At 34.1% G+C, this 23,831-nt stretch overlaps 1 protein-coding gene across 1 annotated transcript in view; it reads right to left on the minus strand.

The window, feature by feature from the left end:
* Window positions 1-338: 338 nt before the first annotated feature.
* Window positions 339-23,831, minus strand: part of GNAI1 (G protein subunit alpha i1) — a 75,883-nt gene continuing 52,390 nt past the window's right edge. The window contains exons 4-8 of the mRNA XM_007536323.3: window positions 17,693-17,850; window positions 15,233-15,361; window positions 8,244-8,373; window positions 7,042-7,195; window positions 339-2,359 (exon numbers count right to left, since the gene is read on the minus strand). Of these exons, the coding sequence (XP_007536385.1) occupies window positions 2,169-2,359; window positions 7,042-7,195; window positions 8,244-8,373; window positions 15,233-15,361; window positions 17,693-17,850 (762 nt within the window). The 3' untranslated portion in view covers window positions 339-2,168. The remainder of the gene's footprint in view (window positions 2,360-7,041; window positions 7,196-8,243; window positions 8,374-15,232; window positions 15,362-17,692; window positions 17,851-23,831) is intronic.

Below are 23,831 nucleotides of genomic sequence, written 5' to 3' on the forward strand. Positions count from 1 at the left end.
TGACTAAAATGTTTTCCACTAAAGGATTGAATGAGAATACTTATTAGTCATAATGACAAAGTCTGAGGGCTAGAAGTATCAAGTATAAATATCAAGTATAATATAAAGATGAGTTTAGTTTGGGGCATGCTGAATTGAATAAGAAAATCAGATTTTATAAGGGGATATCAGCCAGCTATTCCCAATGTTATAACTTTTCACGAGAAGAATAAGGCAGGGAAAACTCAAATTTCTGGAGTAATAAATTTTCAAAAAGGCAGTATAAATGAAGAAGAAATGACGACACTAAAGACTGGCACTTAGGCTCCAGGATGAAATGTGTTTAGCCAAGATGTATATAAAATTTAAAAATTAAAATTTATTAGGACTTATTAGCAACACAAGTACACAGGATAAAATTCAGGAATTCATCAATCATGGTCATCAACGTGTTTCTTTTGTGTCTTTTTAAACTGTATTTCTCATGACTTAAATCTATTCATAGTATAGTAGAATTTCATACATAACTTCACAATATGGACATAGGTCTTCCATCAGCAGTATTAATGAAATCTTAACTCCCATGAAAGGCACAAAAAGAAACTAAATTAACACATATAGGATTTTTTTTCATAACTTTGAATTTCTTTACATTACAAAGAAGAAGAAAATCACAAATGAAACAAAGATAAATGCAGTTCGTGGTTACTTACACACATATACATACTTCAACAAAATGACAGCATCACATGTAACTAAAGAAACTATTACTACTTAACAGCAAAGTTTACTGAAGGACTTTTTCAGTATGAGTTTTTTTTTCTTTTAAAGGAAGAGTGGGGAATGTGTTTAATTTGTTGAAACAAGGTCACAGAGACACTGTGAATAAAAGAATAAATCTTGGATAAGTTTGATGGTAGCTAATATGCACACTTATCTGAATGATCACTGACTTTACTAATACTATTACTGATTTTCTAAATATAATTGCCCATTACATTCTCAGAAATAATAGCATAATCTTAAAAGAAATAATAAAAACCTAAGTGAAGGAAATCTGAATATTTCTGGGAAAATTAATTTTGTGAAAACTTTGAAACTAAAAATAGATACATATGTAAATTTAAAGCTTTAATTTTTACCAGTAGCAGAGTACTCAAAGACTTTTCTTTCTACCATCTTAACAAGGAATTATTATGTATGCTAGGTACTGAGATTTCCCAAAGGAAATACACAAATGAATATCTCAAAATTCATTATGCTGACAAATTTTTATCCAGAAAAATGCTCTCAACATCCACCTAAAATTATACAAATAAAATGTAGCTATTAAAAGTGTATAAAATTAATACAGCACTGCCTTTAAGGCAATGCATGAATACCATCCAAATGTTAAAATTTCAAATGAGAACAAAGCAACTGAATAAAAATTGTTTATAAGTCTAAGATAGTATATCTTCAAAAATTTGTGATTTCAGTTTTCTAATCAAATCTAATGTGGAATAAGATCAACATGCACTCTGAAAGAAAAGTTTAAATGCATATAGTGTTGATCCAAAGGTAGGTATGCTCATCTTCTTTAAGAACATTTCCATAAAACAGATTAAATTTAAAGAAGAAACCATGTTATTAAAATAGTCTGTGCAATGTTTGTACAAATAACATTTTTATGACTACAAGTATACATATAACAAGGTAAGGGCTGCAATATTTCCTAATATCAATTACTGTACTTAAAACTTTACAAGACACACACATAAATAAAGCTGTTTAAATTGGCAAACATGGCAATAGTCTTGTCTTTCCGGACAAAGTACCTAATATTTCTGTTATTTCCATAGCCAAAAGGCTCAAATTGTAACTTATCATTCCTCAAACCTTAAAGGAATATGGAAACTAAAGTTATAAATACAAGTATACATACATTTGCATATTTACACTTACACGGAAATCATCTATACACTAGAGCCCAGCTTTAACACTGTCCTTACTTTCACACTGCAGGACCACTTTTCTATTCCTTTTAGTTCAAAACAAAACAAAACAAAAAAAATCATAATACTTTGGTAAGGTCCCAGATACATTTGCCATGTACTACATTCTGTGTTGTTGCAAGACTCTAGCCTAGAGTGATTCACATAGACGTACTCATTTGGTTTGAAAATGCATTTTACCATGAATTGTAAAACTCAGAAGAGGCCACAATCTTTTAGATTATTTTTTATGATGACATCTGTTACAGCATCAAAAACAAACTGCACATTCTTAGTATCCGTGGCACATGTGAAGTGGGTGTATATTTCCTTTGTGTCCTTTCTTTTATTGAGGTCTTCAAACTGACATTGAATATATGCAGCTGCTTCTTCATATGTGTTTGATCCTGAGATAGTGAAAATTGAAAGAAGCACAAAGTGGAAAGTTAAAATGACTATATGCCAATCAAAATGGACCTAAAAATACTGGAATCACTTTCAAACACAAAATACATGAACTTGTATCTCCTCCTATAAAGTAGAGAAATCTACTTCTTCCAAATAAAAATACCTACTTATTATTTTATTTTTTAAAATATTTTTAAATGAATATATGTTATGTGTTACTTGAACATTACCACCTTATAAAATTTGATTTATAAATATTTTCTCCCACTTGGCAGTCTTTTCATTCTTGAAGACTGCTGTATTTTGGTGAAAATTTTCATAGTATTTTGATAGGAATCACACTGAATATGAAGATAACTCTAGGTATTATAAACATGTTATATATATATATATATATTCCAACTCGTGAGCATTGGATATTTTCCATTTACTGTCTTCTGTAGTTTTTCCTCAGTGTCTTATAGTTTATATTTTACAGGTTCTTTACCTTGTTCATTATTATTACTTGCTAGTTTAAATGCAATTTTAAATGGATTTTACATATTAATTTTGTATCTTGCAACATTAACAAATGAGTTAACAAGTGGGATGAGGACATGGACAGACCATCAAGGAAGAGACCCAAAGGGCTAACAGGCATATGACAAAGTGCTACAAGTCACTGATTATCAGAGCAATACAAAGACAGCAGTGAACTCCTGATAACATCATAAAAAGGACAATGACAAATACTGGAGAGGATTCAGGAAAAACAGACACTTCTGCACTACTAGCAGGAATGTACATTGGTCCAATTGTGGGAAAGAGTCTGGAGATTAGAGATTTCTCAGAATACTAGAAAAGTACCTACCCTATGACCCAACAATTGTTCTCTTGGGATTTACCCAAAGGAAACAAAAAATATGTATCATATATGTATATTTGTATATATATATATGCGATTTATTTATTTATTTTGATGGAAGGACTATTTGTACTAGTCAAAACTTGGAAGCAACCCAAGTATCCAATGACAGATGAATGGCTAAGAAAATTGTGGTATACATACACAATGGAATACTATTCAGTTGTTCAGTATGACAAAGTTATTTCCTTTGTCTCATCTTGAATGGAACTAGAAGGTATCATGTTAAGTGAGATAAGCCAAAACGAGGAAAAGTACTTAATGATACTACTTATAGGTGGAACTTAAGAAGTAAGGATAGAGGGGGGCATACTTGGTTAAGAGTACATAGTACTAAGAGCAAGGACCTGTACAAGGATCAGAGTTTGAGCTCCCAGATCCTCATATGAAGGAAGAAATTTCACAAGTGGCAAGTCGGCAGGTGTCTTATCTTTCTCCCTGTCTCCCCATCCTCTCTCAATTCCTCTCCATCCTATCCAGAAAGAGAAAGACAGGAAGAAAGAAAGAAGGGAAGAGAAAAGAAATAAAGATAGAGAGGGAAAGCAAGATAAACTTGGACTGGGTGTGGTGTACAACAACAAAGCGAAAGACTCTGGGTGTAGTGGTATAGGGTGGGGCTAAAGAGAATCTTGGGGTCATGTCACATGATGATGTAAAAGGTCCTAAGTTGTGGGTGAGAATGTTCTGCAAAGAACTTTCACAGGGAAATGAGAAATAGTACCCCTGTGTTGTACTGTAAACTATTAACATCGTAATAAAAATGATAAAAGAAATTCACATTTCTTGGTGTCTTTGGAGTTTCCTTAATATAGTGTAATCTGTAATATTTCAGTTTTATTTCTTTCCTTCTCATGTAGAAGATTTTTCCTTGTCTCATTTATATAACTGATATGGTTAGGGATTAACAATACTATGTTTAATTAAAGACAAGAGGAATTCTAGTCTTGTTCTTAGTCTTAGACGAATAATTTTTCTTTTCTTGTCATAATTGTTTTTTTTTTTTTTAAACCAGTGGATGTTAGATTTAGTCAAATATTTTCTCTCCATCTACTGGAATTGCTATGGCTATGACTTTATCCTTTCATTTTGGCAATGTAGTGTATCACAGAAATTAAAAACATCTTTGCATTTCTAAAATAAATCTCAATCAAAGTGTATGATACTTTTAATGTACTCTTCAGTTCTAATATGTTGTTGGAGATTTTTGCATCTATATTCATGAGGTGTACTGACTTCTAACTCTTCATTCTTGTGTTATCCTTATCTAATTTTGTCAGGAGAATGACACTAGCCTTTTCAAATTATTTTGGCAGTATCTAATTTTTTTAAAAGAGAATGAAAGGATTGATATTCTTTAAATATTTAGGAGAATCATAGATTAAACTTTCTAGTTCTGGACTCATATTTATTGGATGGTTTTTATTCACTGATCCAGTCTCTTTAGCAGTAATAAATATGTTCAGACTTTTCTATTTCTTCAGTTTTGTATTTTGGTAAGATGTATATTTCCAGGAATTTACCCCCCCCCCCCCCGTTTTTCAAAGTTACTTTACACTTTAAAGACTAGAAAGTAAACATATATATATATATATTTATATTTAAAATATTTTATTTAGAAAAATATAAGGAGGTAGACAGCATAATGGTTATGCAAAGAGACTGTCATGTCTGAGGCTCCAAAGTTCCAGGTTCAATCCCTTGTACTACCGTATGCCAGAGCTAATTAGTAGCCTGGTAAACAAACAAACCCTAAAATTATAGCAATGCTAGTGCACCACCATATTATAAAAAATGTTATATAGCCTCACAGTTGCTCATATGACCTTATAAAAATATTTTTAGGGGGCATATATTTTGTATAATGTACAACACAATTTGCTAAATATATTATGGGTATCTAGTTATTGAACACAGAGCTATGAGATAAATTAATGAATTTATGCATATATTCCTCAACCTGTATATGTGAATAAAAGAACTTCAATGAGTGGTAATGTGTGCAGTAGGAGGTTTATAATATGTGACATATCTGTATGAAATTAAGAAAAATATTGATGAAAAGCTAGTTTAAGAAAGAAAGCTGGGGATGAGGAGATAGATCACCTAGTATAACACACATATAGCCATTTGTGAGGATTGGGATTGAGCCCTTGACACCATGGAATGTGTTGTAGCCCCATTTGTGTCCCCATGTGTCTTTATGTTAAATTAAAAAAGAAAGCGGGGGGTGGTGGTGGGGGGGCTGGGTGCTAAGCACCTAGTTGAACACACACATTACCATGTGCTAAGAACCCAGGTTTGAGGGCCCACTCCTTACCTGCAGGGGGGATGCTTCATGAGCTGTGAAACAGGCCTTTAGATGATTATCTTTCTCTCCATCTCTACCTCACCCTCCCCTCTCAATTTCTCTCTGTCATATTCAATAAGATAGAAATAAAGCAAATTTAAAAAAATGGCTTATAGGAGCAGTGGATTTGGTATGCAGATACCTTGATTCTGAATAATTTCAAACAGAATTAGGAACAAAATCATCTATCCTAGTAAGTTCCATAAAGTTTCTGTTCTATTCAAATAAGTGTCATAAAAAGTTTCATAAAAGTGCACAAGATGACTAAAGATACTCTGATATTCACAAAGAAAAGTTTCGAAATAAGTAATTTTAAATTGAAATATAGCTGAGGCTTAAGCAGCAGACTGCTGGTGCTGACCCCTGGTCAGAGGACAACGCTTGCTTAACTTTTGACTCCTCTGAACTCAAGGACTAATAATAGCCTGCTATCCAGAGGCTAAGCTTTTGTTTTAATTTCTTTTGACTATGAATGGTGCTATGAACCTTCTGCTTGTGTGCATAAGTTTTGGTAGCGTTAAGTTTTTTATACATTTTGAATATTTATGATATACCTAATTTTTCTATTTTTGACACTTATAGGGGATGCAATTTATTAGGTCTTCCAAATATCCAAATAGTTTCCAGCTTATTAACTGAATAAGAGTTCTCAACATGTGGGTCCAGGCTGCTCAAACCCAGGCTTTTCAAAGATCCACTATAACTCTGCATTTCACTCAATAGGATTTAATAATAAGTAGTCTGATATTTACTGAAGACACCTGCTCTTTTGGTTTCTATGAGAATTTTATTAAATGTCATTTGATTGTTAATGGTCTGGGTTCAAGAGTATTTTAGACTTAGCGTAAGAAATGGATTCTAGCCTCAGTGTTCCCACTTGCATGAGTGGGATACAGGAGTACTGATATCACAGACTTGGACATTGCCTTTGAAAGGCTGTGAAGACTTACTATATGATTTATTCAATATAAGACTGACCAAAATCTCATCCAGAAAATAGATCCTTTTTTTTTTTCTAACAGAAAGAAAGGTAAATAATATGTATCCATTGACTACATTGGCCAGATTCCAGAATATTTAGATATAGAGGACACATATATCTGTGGAAGCAAACTCTAAAATTACTTATTTTTGGTGGAACGTGATTGTACTGCTCTCAGGCTGCTTTTTGATTCAGAGAGAGATTAGAAAGTATCTACTAGTGCAATGACATCTTCACATTTGGTTCTGGGGCTGCATGGCAAGGCCTATGCCCTATATGGTGAATTATCTACTTTTCTTTGAGGGAAAAAGGAAGGTGGGGAGGAGGAAGGAGAGGTAGGTAGGTAGGTATATAGGAAGGGGAGGGGAGGTGAGGGGAGGGGAGAGAGAGAGAGAGACAGAGACAGAGAGACTTTTCAAATTATCTACCAAAAGTGAAAGTAAAATACCTGCATATTCCGGGTAGCATATAGTGAGGGGGCTCTTTTTGATTTTTTCTTCAAACAGATCCTTCTTGTTCAGAAAAAGTATAATCGAAGTATCTGTAAACCATTTGTTGTTGCATATACTGTCGAACAACTTCATACTTTCATGCATTCGATTCTATAATAGAAAAGAACATAGTCTACCACTGATATCAAGGATCTGGGGAAGCATTACATCTTAATAATAATAATATCTAGTCAGCTGAAATACTGTACCACAAAAATACATTTATATCATTCAAGCACTCTGATATTAGTTGAGATGAATATCTAATCATCACTTAATCAATCTCATGTTTTGTATTCACCCAGTACTACCTGAGTGTCCAGTACATGTCAGTGTGTCTGGTCAGATCCTGTTTTAAGATTTTGTAATCTTAGCATACCAAGTGGAAAAATTTGACCAGAGACCTCACTGTTGAAATGCCAATCATATTTCTATTATGCTAGAAGAATTTTAAAGATTAATAAGTTAAACTAAACAAGCTAAACCATAATTAATATAGCACTTCTAAATATAATGTCACATTAGCAGAAAACAGAAACCAAAAAATAAAAAACCTCACCAATTCCTTCTCCCTGCCCTTTTAGTGTGCTTTCAAAACAGGCACTGCTAGTGTATACTGCTAAAATCATTGTTTGATGGTGCAATGCATATACTTAATTTCAAAGATAAAGATGAATATTTCCATATCTTTATCCCCAAAGTTTATAACAGAGGTAATTAAAAATAAATTTTAAATTTTCTCCAAATTAAAGGTACACTGAAATACATCTGAAAATTATAGCATACTAACAAAGTAGAACATGGGTCAATGGTTACTGACTAGAAGATGCAAAAAGAAAAATGAGTCTTTGAATATAACATAATTAACATATTGATTGTGTATCTAAGAAATGTACAACTAAGCATACGAGCTTCAGGTAAAATTAATTATCAGTCTTTACCTCAGCTATTTTTCCAAGATCCATTATGCTTCTTTAACATACTTGCTTTTAGTAAGCAAACAGAAAAGTCAGGGAAAAGAGCCTGAACTTTCAAATAATTCAAGCATCAATAAGAATTTCTCAAGATTTTTTTTTCTCAGAAATTTTCACAAGAATTTTCTCAGAAAAATTCTTGGCAACATTTCTAGTTCAATCTTTTAAAAAGTGGTCCAACTTACCATTTCTTCATCTTCAGCTAGAACCAGGTCATAGTCACTCAGTGCCACACAGAAGATGATGGCAGTTACTCCTTCAAAGCAATGAATCCATTTCTTCCTCTCAGACCTCTGTCCTCCCACATCAAACATTCTGGGAGAGGAAAAATAATGGGATTGAAATCACACAAAGTATTCCAAAGCTAAAACTTTTACGTATCAACAACAATAAAATTCCAAATAGCAAGGAGACTATGAGATGAGAAGAGAGTAGAAAAGGGTTTTATAGGAGAAAAATAATGTCATAATTGGTTTCATAAAAGGAAAATTTCTAGTGGTGGTACAGAGAAGGATCCAGTAGAGGTTTAGGGCCATCATAATTCAAAAATAAATACATAAACAAATAAATAATAAAAGGAAAACTTCTGGCTTTTATTTTTTTAATTCAAGGTAGTGTGTCTCAAAATGGAAAAAAAGCTCTTCACAAACAAAATATTCATTAACTTATAAATGAACTTAGAGAAGAACATTTAGCAAATACAATGAATGAAATGCATTATGTAAACACTGAGAAGTCACATGAAGCAACTAGGAAAGACACATAAGAGTATATTCAGTTTGTTAAAGTTGCAACTGTGACTTGTGATCTCTTATCTCCAATACAAAACAATCCATCTTAGAGGTAAACAGCTGGACTCTGACAGAACAGAGAAAGTATTTCAGGTGTGAAAAAGCTGCTTAGTAAGTCAAATTCTGATGGGGCAAGCATGTTATTTAAATTAAATACATGAAATTAAAAAATAAAAGATTAAAAATATATTATTGAATAGTCATAAGATTTAGAGTGAAAAATACCTAAATTTTTACTAAGTATACAGTAGTGGGCCAATGCAAGTCAGTATACAGGGCAACAACAACAAAAAAATTCCCTCTTTTCCTTAAGAGAACTAATTAAGTAAAGAAAAAGTTGAAATTCACATAGCTTAAGTTATGCAACCTAGAAATAACCACTTATATAATGGAAACACTGGGAAAGTGTGTACATTTCTTAAAGGTCCATTTATCTAGATGGTGTGCTAATTAAAACAGTTCCTATTTAATTCTCAGGCAAAAATAGTTTTCCCTGTAGAGTAGTATTGGCCTATAAACCAAATCTGAATACATCAAATAGCATTGTTAAGCTTATATTTAAATAGATTTCATCCTATTGGTTTTAGTCAGTAAATCATTTGTGAAGATTAAGTATACTATATAACAAAATGAGCCTATCACATAATAAAATCAAAATGGAACACACACACACACACAAACACACGTTGGTGATAAAGACCAAACAAGAATAAAATATAAAATGAGGGGAGTCGGGCTGTAGCGCAGCGGGTTAAGCGCAGGTGGCGCAAAGCACAAGGAACGGCATAAGGATCCCAGTTCGAACCCCGGCTCCCCACCTGCAGGGGAGTCACTTCACAGGCGGTGAAGCAGGTCTGCAGGTGTCTATCTTTCTCTCCTTTCTCTTTCTCTCCCCCTCTCTGTCTTCCCCTCCTCTCTCCATTTCTCTCTGTCCTATCCAACAATGACGACAACAACAATAATAACTACAACAATAAAACAACAAGGGCAACAAAAGGGAATAAATAAAAAAAATAAAATAAAATGAAATGATTACTTATCTATTAAAATGCCAAGGAACGCAATGTGAAAATAGCTTTACCATAAAAGATTATACATTTGGGATAACATTTCTGATCAAATGCTACATATTCCCTGACTCATCAATCTAGTAATAAAACCCACACCACTTCATAGCCATAGTTTTCCTCTGCTGCGGTTAGTTTCCTGTGTTAATTTTTTTAGTTTATCATGTTATTTTATTAAATCCTAATCTACATATTGTTCCAAGGTGTTTTATAGCTGTGGTTAAACATCTGGGATCAGCTGAATGTCTCAGAAATGAGATTATCTTTGATAATGTAGGAAGACTTCATCCAACCAGATGAAAATCTATAGGAGCAAAATTAGGTTTCTCAGAGGAAAAAAAATTTTCTCAAGATAACAACTTCCAGCTTCTGTCTGAGTCTGCAAATTATGGCTTTTCTATCCATTTCAATCTCTTGAAATAAACAGATTCTATTAGTGATTTTTCTGGGGGGAATCCTGGTAGCAAAGTTTAATATTCAGAGTAGGGTACTACTGTGAAAAGTACCTACAACAGTATAAATACACTGAAATTTGATGACAGAGACTGGAAGAATCTTCAGTGACTTAATGGAAAAACAAACCAAATAGGTCACATTAAAAACACTGAATAGAATAGAAATATGGATATTAAGGATAAACTATTTAGATAGAAGTAAATAATATGACAGAAAAGATTCTAACAGGCTGGGAGCATGGACTGAACTTCCAGTGCCCATGTCCAGCAGAGAAGCAATTACAGAAGCCAGACCTTCCACCTTCTGTACCCCATAATGATACTGTGTCCAAACTCCCAGAGGGATAAAGAACAGAAAAGCTTCCATTGGAGGGAGTGGGATATGGAAACCTGGTGGTGGGAATTGTGTGGAATTGTATCCCTCTTATCTTATGGCTTTGTTGATCATTATTAAATCAATAAAAAAAAAAGAAAGAAAAGTATCTTAGTGAATATATCATCATGAACCCAGTGCTGAGAGATTTTTGTTGAGATTTGTTGACAACCTCTCAGAAGGAGATGAGGAATATGTTATGGAACATTGGAGGAAATATAGCCCCTGCACTAAAGGTACAAAAACTTGGCTAAACTGAGTTCTGTGGAGGCTAAAACGCAAAAGTCGTTAGTGATAAACTTGAATGCTCAGTCAGCTGAAGAAATTTATAAGCTAGGTGTGTCAGATACAGTAATGTTTCTCTTTCTTCCTAAGTAAAATGACAGAGATTAAACTGAGGAACAAACAACTAAACTTCTACACACAGAGGAAACAGACATGTGACTAAAGCTAGAGAGGAGAGGGATACAGCTTTATGTCAAAGAATAGCACAGATTGCTAGCACACTACCAGATTCATTAGAATTCTTGTTTTAGACCTAATATTGCCTTTTTTCCTCCCCAGTCATCTACTGACAAATACTTTGTCAACAATAATAAGCCTTGGCCACTTCATAGTCCCCCAAGAGGACACATACAAGTACTTAAAAATACATTTGTTGAATGAATGAAGTCTATAATTTTAACACTTTCAAGCAAAAATGGACTAGGTTTTCTGTGTTAAGATACATCTAATATTGTGGGAATTTAATATATTTAATTTGATCAGTGATTTGACTACAGTTGACATTTCTTCAACTTATTTAAATAAGTGAGGCTCACTCATATGCTGGTCAAAAATTAAGATCACTTTATCTACGTTTGTGCTTTTCCATATTTAGTGCATATTAGAATCACAGGCAAATGCTGCTGATCTAGAGACCACACTTTGAGAATCACTGGTTTATGAGTCAAAGAGAAAACTGACTAAGAACCAAAATTATAAAGGATCATTCTCATTACCTAGAGCTAGCTGAAGATAATGATCAGAAGAATTTTTTTTTTCTTTTGGTGGAATTTAAGTCTTCTTTTTACACATGCAATTTCACTGCCCTGGTATACCTCCATCCACCCCCATTCCATTCCTATAGAGAAGTGAGAAAGAGTGGCACAACATCACAGAAGCTTGCTCCAGAGCCATACCACCTCCCATGTTGTGCATGGGCTTCAACCTGGGTTGCAAGTATGGCAAAGCAAACACTGTGATCAGGGAGTAGTCCCAAAATAACCACCAATGTGATAACTGCTTTCAACTTCCCTGAAAAGCCAAATACAAATAATGATTATTCATTATTTCACATATACATTGGAATTATATCCAAGTTCTGAACTTCTAATAATAAAAGTAATTTTTTTCATATAAAAAGATGAGATTTTTTTTACTACTATTATATAGAGAATAAATTTAAGTTTTCTCAGGTTTCATTATTTAGGGAAGATGAAAGGTTAAAAGGGGCTCTTGGAGACTTTGAGATGTGCTAACTTATACTAAGAATCATCTAATTCCACTCTAAGACTCACTGGTATGAAATCAGTTGAACAGTTGTTTCTTTGTATTGGGTGGGGCTCTGGTAAATACATAAATCTGTTAATGATCAAATCTCTTCTACCTAATGAAATACTTGCTATACACACACACCCACTTGTATATTTAAGGCATCTTCAGACTTCTTACAATATTGAATACAGTGTTAATATTATGGGGATAGTAGTTATCCTTTATTGACAAGAAAAACAGTTAGTGCATATTCAGTATGGGTGCAACCAATCATAGGCCTAATCAAAATAGAATGAATTTCACATCTGTTGACTTAATAGTGCACAGGCCAAGGATTCTAACGACCAAAAGTAAATCATAACAAACTCATAACACTGATAATTGTATTCCAAATAGTATAACAAACTTATTACAGAAAAAAAGCTGTCTTACGATGATAACTATAAGAGCAGAAATTTTTTGATTTTATATTTGGCAAAACAGAATTAAATAAAACTTTATTTTTTAACTGGGGGATAAATGGTTTATTGTAAATACAATGTTGACATATATGTAAAATTTCTCAATTTTCTGCAATACACTTTCACACACACACACACACACACACACACACACACACACACACACACACACACTCTCCTCCCCAGCCTAGATCCTCTTGCGTCATCATGTACCCGCCCCAGCTCCACCCCCAAATTCTTTACTTTGGTGCAATACACCAAACCCAATCCAAGCTCTACTTTGTGTTCCTCCTTTCCGTTCTTAATTTTTCAGTTTTTATGAGTGAGATTATTCCATATTCATCCTTCTCTTTCTGGTTTATCCCACTTAAAATGATTACTTCAAGTGCCTTCCAAGATGAAGTGAAGGTGAAATTATCATTCTTAATAGCCTAGTAGTAGTCTATTGCGTAAATATACCACAACTTTCCTAGCCACTTATCTGTTGTTGGACACTTAGGGTGCTTCCAGGTTTTGGCTATTACAAATTGTAATGCAATAGCTGGATGAGTGTGTTTGATTGCTTAGGCTATGTCCCCAGGAGAGGAATTGCCAGGTCATATAGTAGGTCCATTTCTGACCTTCTGAGAGTTCTCCAGACTACTCTCTATGGGGCTTAGACCAATGTACATCCCACCAGCAGTGCAGAAGGATTCTTTAGTCCTTACAATCTCACCAGCACTTGTTGATGTTATTATCCTTTCTGACATATGACATTCTCATAGAAGTGAAGTGGTATCTCACTGTTGTGTTAATTTGCATTTCTCTGACAATCAAAGACTTGGAGCATTTTTTTCATATGGCCCTTTGGATCTCTTCTTTGGTGAATATTCTATTTATATATTCTCCCCACTTTTGGGTGTGGTCATTTGTTTTTCTGTTGTTGCTGAGTTTTGTAAGCTCCTAATATATTTTGGTTATCTGCCTTTTGTCTGATGCATGGTATGCAAAGATCTTCTCCCATTCTGTTAGGATTCTCATTGTTTGGGTGGTGGTTTCTTTTTTCTGTGTAGAAGCTTTTCAATTTGATGTAATTTTGGTTTATTTTTGTTTTCACAACTTGGCTTGTGTCACTGAAGATTCTTATAAAACTTAGATGAAAAAAGACTTCCACTAGTATTTTCTTCTAAGTGTTTGTTAGTTTCCAGTCTATGGATCTTCACTGGTGTTGTCCCAGACTAATTCCATGTGGTGTCAGGACTAGAATGCAAGGAAGGTCTCATATGTATTAAGCTAAACAGTTTACTAAGTGAGCTCTATTCGGGCACTGGATACAATGTTTGATTATAGTTGGGCAGACTGAACTGAGATAACTCCTTTTTTTTTTTTCTTAAGTCACCAAGGTTCTCTCTAGGTGATCGATCAGTTCCTGCATGACTGCATAACATCCTTTTTTTTTTTTTTTTCTTTTGATGGAGAAATAGAGAAAGAAAAGGGGGTGGGGAGAGAAAGAGAGGAGAGATAGCTGCAGTACTGCTTCATTACTCATGAAGTTTCCCCCTACAGGTAGGGTCTGGAGGCTTGAACTTTGGCCCTTATGTATGGCAATTTCTGTGCTCTCTACCAGGTGAGCTAGCACCCAGACTGAATCTCTCCAGTTCTGAATGGTTAAATTCAGTGGTTCTCTACTAAGACATAGCCTAATATTCACTACACTATAAATTAAATGAACATTTCTCATCATGAAATAGAGCAGTCAAGGGCTGGGAGGTGGTGCACCTGGTTGAGTGCACATGTTACAATGCCTAATGACCTGGGTTTAAGTCCCCCCCCCCACCCCGTCTTCACTTGCAGAGGGAAAGCTTTGTAAGAAGTGAAGCATTGCTGCAGGTGTCTATCTCAGCATTTCCTTTCTCGATTTCTGTCTCTATCTTATAAATAAATAAAATGAAAAGTTAGGGAAAACAGTGCAAGTTCACTATGAACAAAATTTTTTCATGAAAAACAATTGAAAATGTTAGTATTCTCCACCAATATTTTCATTAATAAACATTATGCTGGTAAAGCTTTTTCAAACCTGAAGATAGACGGTAACAGTTTCTAAAACTGCATATTTTTCTGATTAGAAATAAAAATTGAATCACTGAAAAAATATAGGCCAAAGAAAGTTACTTGAATACAATTTGCTTAAAAAAAGTTTTTTCATAGTTATTAGGGCTGGAGCACAAGACTTTCATTGTGGCTGTGATGAATTTTATATATCATGTATGGGTATGAAATTATAACCATGGGACCTTCTAATTTTGTAAAAAACTGTTAAATTACTAATAAAATAATGAAAAATATTTCTAAGAATGTTTTTTGTCCTTGTCTTACCACAGAGTCTGCTATCCAACATCTCAGAAAAATTTTTTGTGATTTTTCCATTGTAATTAAATTTTTTTTTCACTATTACTATTTCCAACAATGCGCTTATAGGCAGATTTATAAGACATGTTCTTAAGGTACTCACTTAAAATGAAGGTCTTTGAAAGTAAAATGGGTTTCAACAATTCCTGTAGTTTTCACTCTAGTTCTGAGAACATCTTGTTGAGTTGGAATATAATTTGGTTGTGCTATTCTGTCCAAATCATTCAAATAGCTGAAAAAATAAACAGCAAAGCAATATGCTAATATTTCATATAGTCAATAAAGATCATCTAAAACAAACAGTAAAACATTTAAATACATACACTATTCCAAATTACTGAAACTTGAAAAAAAAACTTAGATCTTAAATTTTTATCAAGCCACAAAGTTTGTAAAGATGCTGTGCATTTTACTTCTTTGTAGAAAATATTTTATTTTAATGTGTGTGTGTATGTGAGAGAGAGAGAGAGAGAGAGAGAGAGAGAGAGCAGCTGACTGACCAGCGCGTTATTCAGCTCTGCTTAAGGTGGTGCTAGGGACTGAACCTGAGACCCTGACACCTCAGGCATTAATGACTTTTGCATAGCCACTATGCTATCTAGTGGGTCCCAGTGTAATTTATTTATTAAGAACAGTAATTAGTAATTACTCCTGTTGAAAAATAAAACATAACAATAATACCTTCATACTAAATGCACACTAGAAGTGTTTCTTAAAATTCTTTATTATGCTTTTCTTTCATGTGCCATTGTGTTTATACTTCAGATACATTTTTTTTTAGTTTATAATTTTATTATTTTAGTGGGGGGAACCTCTGGAAAAATCAATAACAATCTGATGCTCGTAGTTTGGAGTCAGCCTTACATGCACCTTCACTCTGCATTTTACTGGTTCTCTAAATTCATACTCATAATTTACATCTCACTGATTTTAGTTACCTCCTCAGCATTCTACCCATAACGATAAATACATACTCATATAAAGAACAAGCAGTTTTGTAGAAATTATTTTGCAACAAATTATATGGCAGAGTTAATATTATAGATAGTCTACCCATGGAGGGTGATTAAAAAAGGATTCATGGATATAAATTGAAATCTGAATGATAGGATGGAAGAAAGGGCATGTCAATGTCATCAGAAGAATAAGCACAGGAATATGGAGGTGGGATAGCGGCATATTTTCTCAGAAAATAGGATTACTATTAGCAGACCAAGTATAACTGAAATGAAAATCCTAGAATTAATCATAAAGTCAGCTGAATGTGTTAATCATTATTTCAGAGTTTTGTAATAGAATGAAACAGTTAAGAGATAATCTGTAAAATAAATCTAGATAAGAGATGTTCTAATTACTGCAGTTTTGACTGGTGCTATCTTATAAAATAATCGACGAGTCATTGAGAACAGGGTCTTGGAAACAAAAGGAACTCAATAAATACTTTATTTGCTGGGGTTAGATTCATAAAGGTACCCAAATGTTGAATTAGCAAATATATATATGAGAGTTATGCATGTGCACAGTGGTGTTCATACTACGATAGACAAAGAGATAGTAGCCTAAGTTATCAACATCATATTTATTGAGTTTAAATGAATCTATGGTGTCACCATATTTTAAAATACTTATCTATTCATTATTTATTGTGTAGAGACAGAGAAAAATCAAGCAGCACGGGGAGATACACAGAGAGAGAGAGAGCCACTTCACCACTCTTAAAGCTTCCCCCCTTCAGGTGGGGACCGTAGGCTTTTTTAAAATTTATTTTATTTATTATTATTTATTTTCCCTTTTGTTGCCCTTGTTGTTTTGTTGTAGTTATTGTTGTTATTGACATCATCGTTGTTGGATAGGACAGAGAGAAATGGAGAGAGGAGGGGAAATCAGAGAGGGGGAAAGAAAGACCTGCAGACCGGCTTCACCGCCTGTGAAGCGATTTCCCCTACAGGTGGGGAGCTAGGGGCTCGAACTGGCGTCCTTACGCTGGTCTCTGTGCTTTACGCCATGTGCGCTTAACCCGCTGCACTACCGCCCGACTCCCGTGACTAGAGGCTTGAACACAGGCAACATGTGCAATCAATCAGGTGTGCCACAACCTGGGCCTTATTATCTTATTTTTTAATGCAGCACTTTCTGTGACATTACTGAGCAAGGAAATCTCATCCTCTGTATTATGAAATCAACCCAATCCTATCCTTCCCTCTCAGCTAGCCCCCTTTAGTTAGTCCTAGACAAACTAGAGATAAACCCAAAGTCAGAGTGAGCTCCGGGAAGATCCAGTTACATTCTTGGAAATTTACTGGAAACACTCCCATTCTGCATGTTTCAATTAAAGTTACATAAGTATGGCTCTCTTGAGACTATTGTGAACACAGGAAATAACAGCATTGCTGTCTCTAAACACCAGAAAAAAAGATAGACAGTTTTCAAATATTAGCATCTTGAATATTCTAAGTTGTATAAGAATGTGTCAGCTAAATCTGCAATAAAATTTTATTGGAGGTACATCTGACTTGCAAGTAATTATTCATGATAGTTTAGTTCTGAAGTTATGATTACTTACTATGCTGCAGAATCATTAAGCTGGTACTCTCGGGATCTGTTGAAACAGGCTTGTACACCACTATCTTTCCACAATCTCTTTATAACGCCAGCAAGTTCTGCAGTCATAAAACCTTCCTCAGCAGCTCCAGCTAGCACAAAGAGTTGGCGGGCATCATCCTGAACATTCAAAGACCAATTAAAAAATAAACAAAAGGGAGATACTATAGATTTTAAAAAAGTACAAAGGAAGACATTACAAATTACAAAAAAAAATGCAAGTGAATTTCCTTACTTATAGGTATGTAATTTCTACTTTTCTATAAAGTATCACTTAAAAAACAGACTTACGCAAAAGAAAATCTTAAATCATTAGTCATATTTTGTGGTATTAGTAATATCTATCAAGGCACCAGGAAACATGACTGCAATTACAACTCAGGAAGATGATATATGAACCAAATATTAACTGATGGTATGGTGTGCACTGAAGATGATTTACTTTAAAAGTAATGCATGTCTTAGTCCTCTCTTTCCAAAATGGTTCTCATCTAACTGACCTATCTTTACAATGTTGACTTACATTAAATTTTAGATTTATAATACTATTTAAAGAAGCAAAAGCAGTTTAGAGAAAAAAGACTAATGTGAAATAGGCAAGAATTATTAAGTATCAAGCAGAAGGACCCTGGAAATTATTGACTGTATAGTAAGGTGGCAGCTTACAAAATTAATATATTAAAATATAACATACAAAATATTAAATGGAGAAACAAGAGGCTGTTCAACAAATGGTATCTGGAAAATTAGGTTTAAGCACGCAGAAAAATAAACTGAATCCGCATCTCATTGAGAACAATGTAAACTCAAAATAGACCAAAGATTTGTTCATTAAACCAGAAACCACCAAATGTTTAGAGGACGTTTGACATTCTCACAGGAATGAAGTGATATCTCATTGTCTTAATTTGCATTTTCTGACAATCAATGACTTGGAACATTTTTTCACATGTCTATTTACTTTGAGATCTCTTCTTTGGTGAATATTCTGTGCATATCCTGTTCTCAGTTTTGGATGGGGCCTTTTTTATTTAAGTTGTTGATTTTGTTTTATTGGATAGAGACAGATAAATCAAGAGAGAAAGGGGAGATAGAGATGATAGATGAAGATGATAGAGAAGAGACCCTCCTTTCTCTATTTAATACTCTGTCATATATCAGAAGGGATAGTAACAACAAATGCTAAAGAGGTTGAAGGGTAAGAGAATATTCCTGCACTGCTAGTGAGGATGTAAATTAGTCCAGCCCCTGTGGATAGCAGTCTGGAGAACTCTCAGAAGGCTAGAAATGGACCTACCCTATGATCTATAATATACCCTATGACGCTGTAATATATAATTAAATAGCTAAATAATTATTAATAAATATGATTATAATAACATATTATATGTTAGTATAATAGTATTCAGCTATCAGGAATGACTAATTCACCTTTACTTCATCTTGGATGGAGCTTGAAAGAATCATATTAAGTGAGCTAAGACAGAAATAGAAGGATGAATATGGGATGCTCTCACTCATGGACAAAAGTTGAAAAACAAGAACAGAACAGGGAAACCCAAACTATTAAGGTAGAGGACTCTGAAAGGTAGAGGGATACTTTCAGGTCCTTGTGCATGATGGTGGTGGAAGACCTAGGTTGGGGTGGTGGTAAGAGTGTTTTGTAGAAAACTGAGAAATTTTATACATGTAGCAACAACTGTATTTAATGTTAAGCATTAACCCTAATAAAATATTTTATTTATATTTATTTATTTATTCCCTTTTGTTGCCCTTGGGTTTTTTATTGTTATAGTTACTATTATTGTTGTTATTGATGTCGTCATTGTTGGATAGGACAGAGAGAAATGGAGAGAGGAGGGGAAGACAGAAGGGGAAATAAAGATAGACACCTGCAGACATGCTTCACTGCTTGTGAAGAGACTCCCCTGAGGGTGGGAAGCCAGGGGCTTGAACCGGATCCTTACTCCAGTCCTTGCTCTTTGCGCCACCTACGCTTAACCCACTGTGCTACCTCCCGACTCCCCCCAATAAAATATTTTAAGAAAAACATTTTGAGGAACACACTGGCAAAATTCTTTTTAATTTAAGTTTTACATGTATACAAGGAAAACAAAACCAAAGATAAACCAACAGAGTTACATCAATATGGAAAGCTTATGAATAGCAAAGGAAGCCACTAACCAAAGAGACTCCTAACAGAATTGGAGATTTCTTTATAGCATACATCAGACAAAAAGCTAATAACCAAAATATATAAAGAGCTCACCAAACTCATCAACAAAAATAAACAAAAACAAATGACCCCTTCTGAAAATCCTCTCCCTTCTGAAAGTGGGGAGAGGATATAAACAGAACATTCACCAAAGAAGAGATCCAAAAGGTCAGCAGACATCGGAAAAATAATACTCTAAGTAACTGACTGTGACAGAAATGCAAATAAAGACAAAAATGAGATACTACTTCATTCCTGTGAGAAATTTATGCATCAGAAAGGAAAGGAACAACTAATATTGGAGAGGATATAGGGGTAAAATGACCCTCCTGATCTGCTGGTGGAAATGTAAACTGCCCCAAACCCTGTGGAGAGCAGTTTGGAGAACTTTCAGAAGGCTAGAAATGAACCTACACTCTGACCCAGCATTTCTCCTGGGGATATATTCTAAGGGAGCAAACACACCTATCCAAAGAGATCTGTGTAGACCTATGCTCATACACAATTTGTAATAGCCCAAACTTGGAAATACCCTAGGTGTTCAACCACAAACAAGCTGCTAGGAAAGTTCTGGTATATTTGTATAATGGGATACAGAGTTATTATACATTCTTCATCTCACCTTGCATAGAGCCTAAAGGAATTGTGCTGAGATAAGATGGAAAGAGAAGAATGAATATGGGATGACGTCACTCATGAGCAGAACTTAAGAAACAAGAACAAAAGAAGAATACACAAAGTAAAACTTGGACTGGTTGTGTACTGCATCAAAACAAAGAACTCTGGAGAAGGGGCTTTCAGGTCCTGGTACAGGATGATGAATCTAATTTGGGGTCCAGAGCATTTTACAGACACCTATATTCATGAGATGAGAAATTTTATCTATGCACCAACAACTGTACTGTAAACCATAACCTTCCAAACAAAAAATAAGCTATTTTATACACTATGTATAATATAAACATCATATTAAATAACCATATCACAAAATGACCAAAGATTTTTAAGTAACTGTAAAGTACGCACATATTAAAATCAAAAGACCAATTGTCAGGAGTAGGTGTTGGCTAATTTAGGCACAGGCAACAAAATATTACAACTTTGGAGTAGAAATTGTCACACTGCATAGAGAAGACAGCATGTAAGAGTTTTTAAGGGGGGGGGGGCAGAGTGTAGAGAGCATAATGGTTAAGCAAAGATACTCTCATGCCTGAGGCTCCAAAGTTCCAGGTTCAATTCCCTGTACCACCATGAGCCAGAGCTGAGCAGTGCTCTGGTAAAAAAAAAAAAATAAATAAATAAATAAAAAATAAGTAAGGGGAGGAATAAGATATTTAAGTTTAATTTTTTAAAAAAATTCTTTACTGTGGGATTAATGTTTTATATTCAACAGTAAATATAATAGTCTGTACATAACATTTCTCAGTTTTCCACATAACAATACAACCCCCACTAGGTCCTCTGTCATCCTTTTTGGACGTGTACTCTCCCCCCCACCCACCCAGAGTCTTTTACTTCAGTGCAATACAACAACTTCAGTTCAGGTTCTACTTGTGTTTTCTCTTCTGATCTTGTTTTTCAATTAAAGTTTAATTTTGAAACTGTTTTATTTCTATTTACTTATTTTTGTTGTTGCTGGGTTTTCACTGTTCTAGGCTGACTTTTTCAGAAAGGAAGGGATAGAAAGAAGAGATATGGAAAGATACCACAACACTGAAGTTTCCTCCAATACACTGCAGGTTGGGCTTGAACCTGGGTCATATGAATGACAAAGCAGGCACAGTGCAGGTGAACTATTTTGATGTCCAAGTTTTGAGGCATTTATGTTTATTCTAATCTATTCAATCACATTGGATCAGGTCTGTGCCAAAGAAGTAGTAAGTGAGGGAACAAATCAGTTCTAACCTTTAATTTTACAATACATTTTAGGCTAGATATAAAATATTATAAACATATAATTAATAAAAAATTTAGATATTTCATATTTGAATGTTTAATTTTCAAAAATTTGTGTTTTATACATACTGCATATTATTGCAATTAAAGTCAACAAATTTTAAATACTCAATGATGCAAATATAACAATTATTCAAGTAATACCACAATCAAAAAGAAAAAAAGGAGAGGGGTTGGGAAGCCTAAGATATGCATCTTTGTGTGAACTAGGTGAAGAACACTTATAGATTTTTAAGGTGATTTCCCCCAAAGTACTGCATAGATGTTCATAAAGTGATGTCATAAACTTATGATAGGTGTACAGAAGAGAAGCATCTGGTGAAAGAGTCTAGCAAAGAGTTCTACCTGACAATATAAATTCATCTGCTGCCAATTGTGAAACATTTTCTTTTCAGATGAAGCTCATAATGAGAAATAATTAAGTCTCTCAGCATGAGAACATATTGTTCTAACATATGCTTCTCTTTCTGGTAAATTACAAGAGAAATGCATGCAATGAAGACATGTACAATATTCTCAATAAACTCAACATAACTTGTTTTCAAGTCAATCTAAGTATCATTTATATTATTCCAGAAAGCAATTATTTGATTTTCCAAATGATTACCTGTATATGATGAAATTTTATACTTGTTAATTTTTTAAATTAAATAGCATGGAACAATATATTTCTCTGTTTTTAGGAGTATTTTTCATTTCAGTGGGCTTTTAAATAAGCTTTATTTATGATATTTTTATTTGGTCTCAATAAATTTTTTTCACAGAAAAGATTAAGTGCCACCTCATGCCACCTCCAATGAGCCATAATGCTGTATTTTTTTCTAACTTTCCAAAATGTCTGGAAAAAATAAACATGGAAAACTTTGCAAACTGTGTAAACTCTACTTTTTCTGTGGCTTAAGTAAAAAACACAAACTGTTAAATAGTCTCTTATTTTTGAAAAAACAAATAGAATACAAGAAATTAGCAGGACATTGACAAATACCTTTAAATTTGAGAAAGTACTTCTAATTATTTTGAGTTATCTTTATTTATTTGTTGGATAGAGACAGAAAGAAACTGAAAGGGGAGAGAGATAGAGACACCTGTAGCACTGCTTCACCACTTGCAAAGCTTTCCTCATACAGGTGGGGACTGGGGGCTCTAGCCTAGGCCCTTGTGCACAGTAACATGTGCACTCAACCATGTGAATTATCACCTGGCCCCCTAGAAAGTACTTTAGAGATGATTCTATCTAGCTGTTCTGCATGTGTTAAAAGAAAATATTAGATAATTTTTTCTATAATATTGGCTAAATAATATGACAAAGTGCAATATAAGTCACCTTCTGAATTTGTGCAATATTGGTGTTATGACTGATATGTTGGTAATTCATTGTTTCAATGTCAAGCTCAACTATTATTAATATTAGTTGTCAAAACTCAAAACCACACAAAAACTACATGTTTAATCTAAAATAATTTAATATAGTATGCGTAATAAACAACACAGTTATATAACATCTACCAAAATTAATGTGCCCTTATAGAAATCCTACGAACTCTAGTGAAGTAATCATCCTATAGTTCATGGTACCAATCCAGACAATAAATAGTTACTTTAAGAGAAAACATAAATGAGCCCCCAAAATAGCTCACTTGGTTCGTGTGCTGAGATCCAGGTCTGAGCCTGGCCCCTACCACACTGAAGAATGTTTCAGTACCATGGTCTCTTGTTTCAGTACCATGGTGTGTATATGTGTGTGTGTCTCTCTCCCCCTCTCTCCCTCTCCCTCACTCTCTCTCTCTCTCTCTCTTACACACACACACACACATACACACACACACACTCTATTGTTTTATTTTTTCACTATCCCCCTACCACTAAAATAAATATAAAATTTTAAAAAAATGTCTGGAAGTCAGCTCATTGGTATGATGCAGATAGGAGG

The sequence above is a fragment of the Erinaceus europaeus genome, chromosome 8 (genome assembly GCF_950295315.1).
Source record: "Erinaceus europaeus chromosome 8, mEriEur2.1, whole genome shotgun sequence".
In the NCBI taxonomy this organism is placed as follows: domain Eukaryota; kingdom Metazoa; phylum Chordata; class Mammalia; order Eulipotyphla; family Erinaceidae; genus Erinaceus; species Erinaceus europaeus.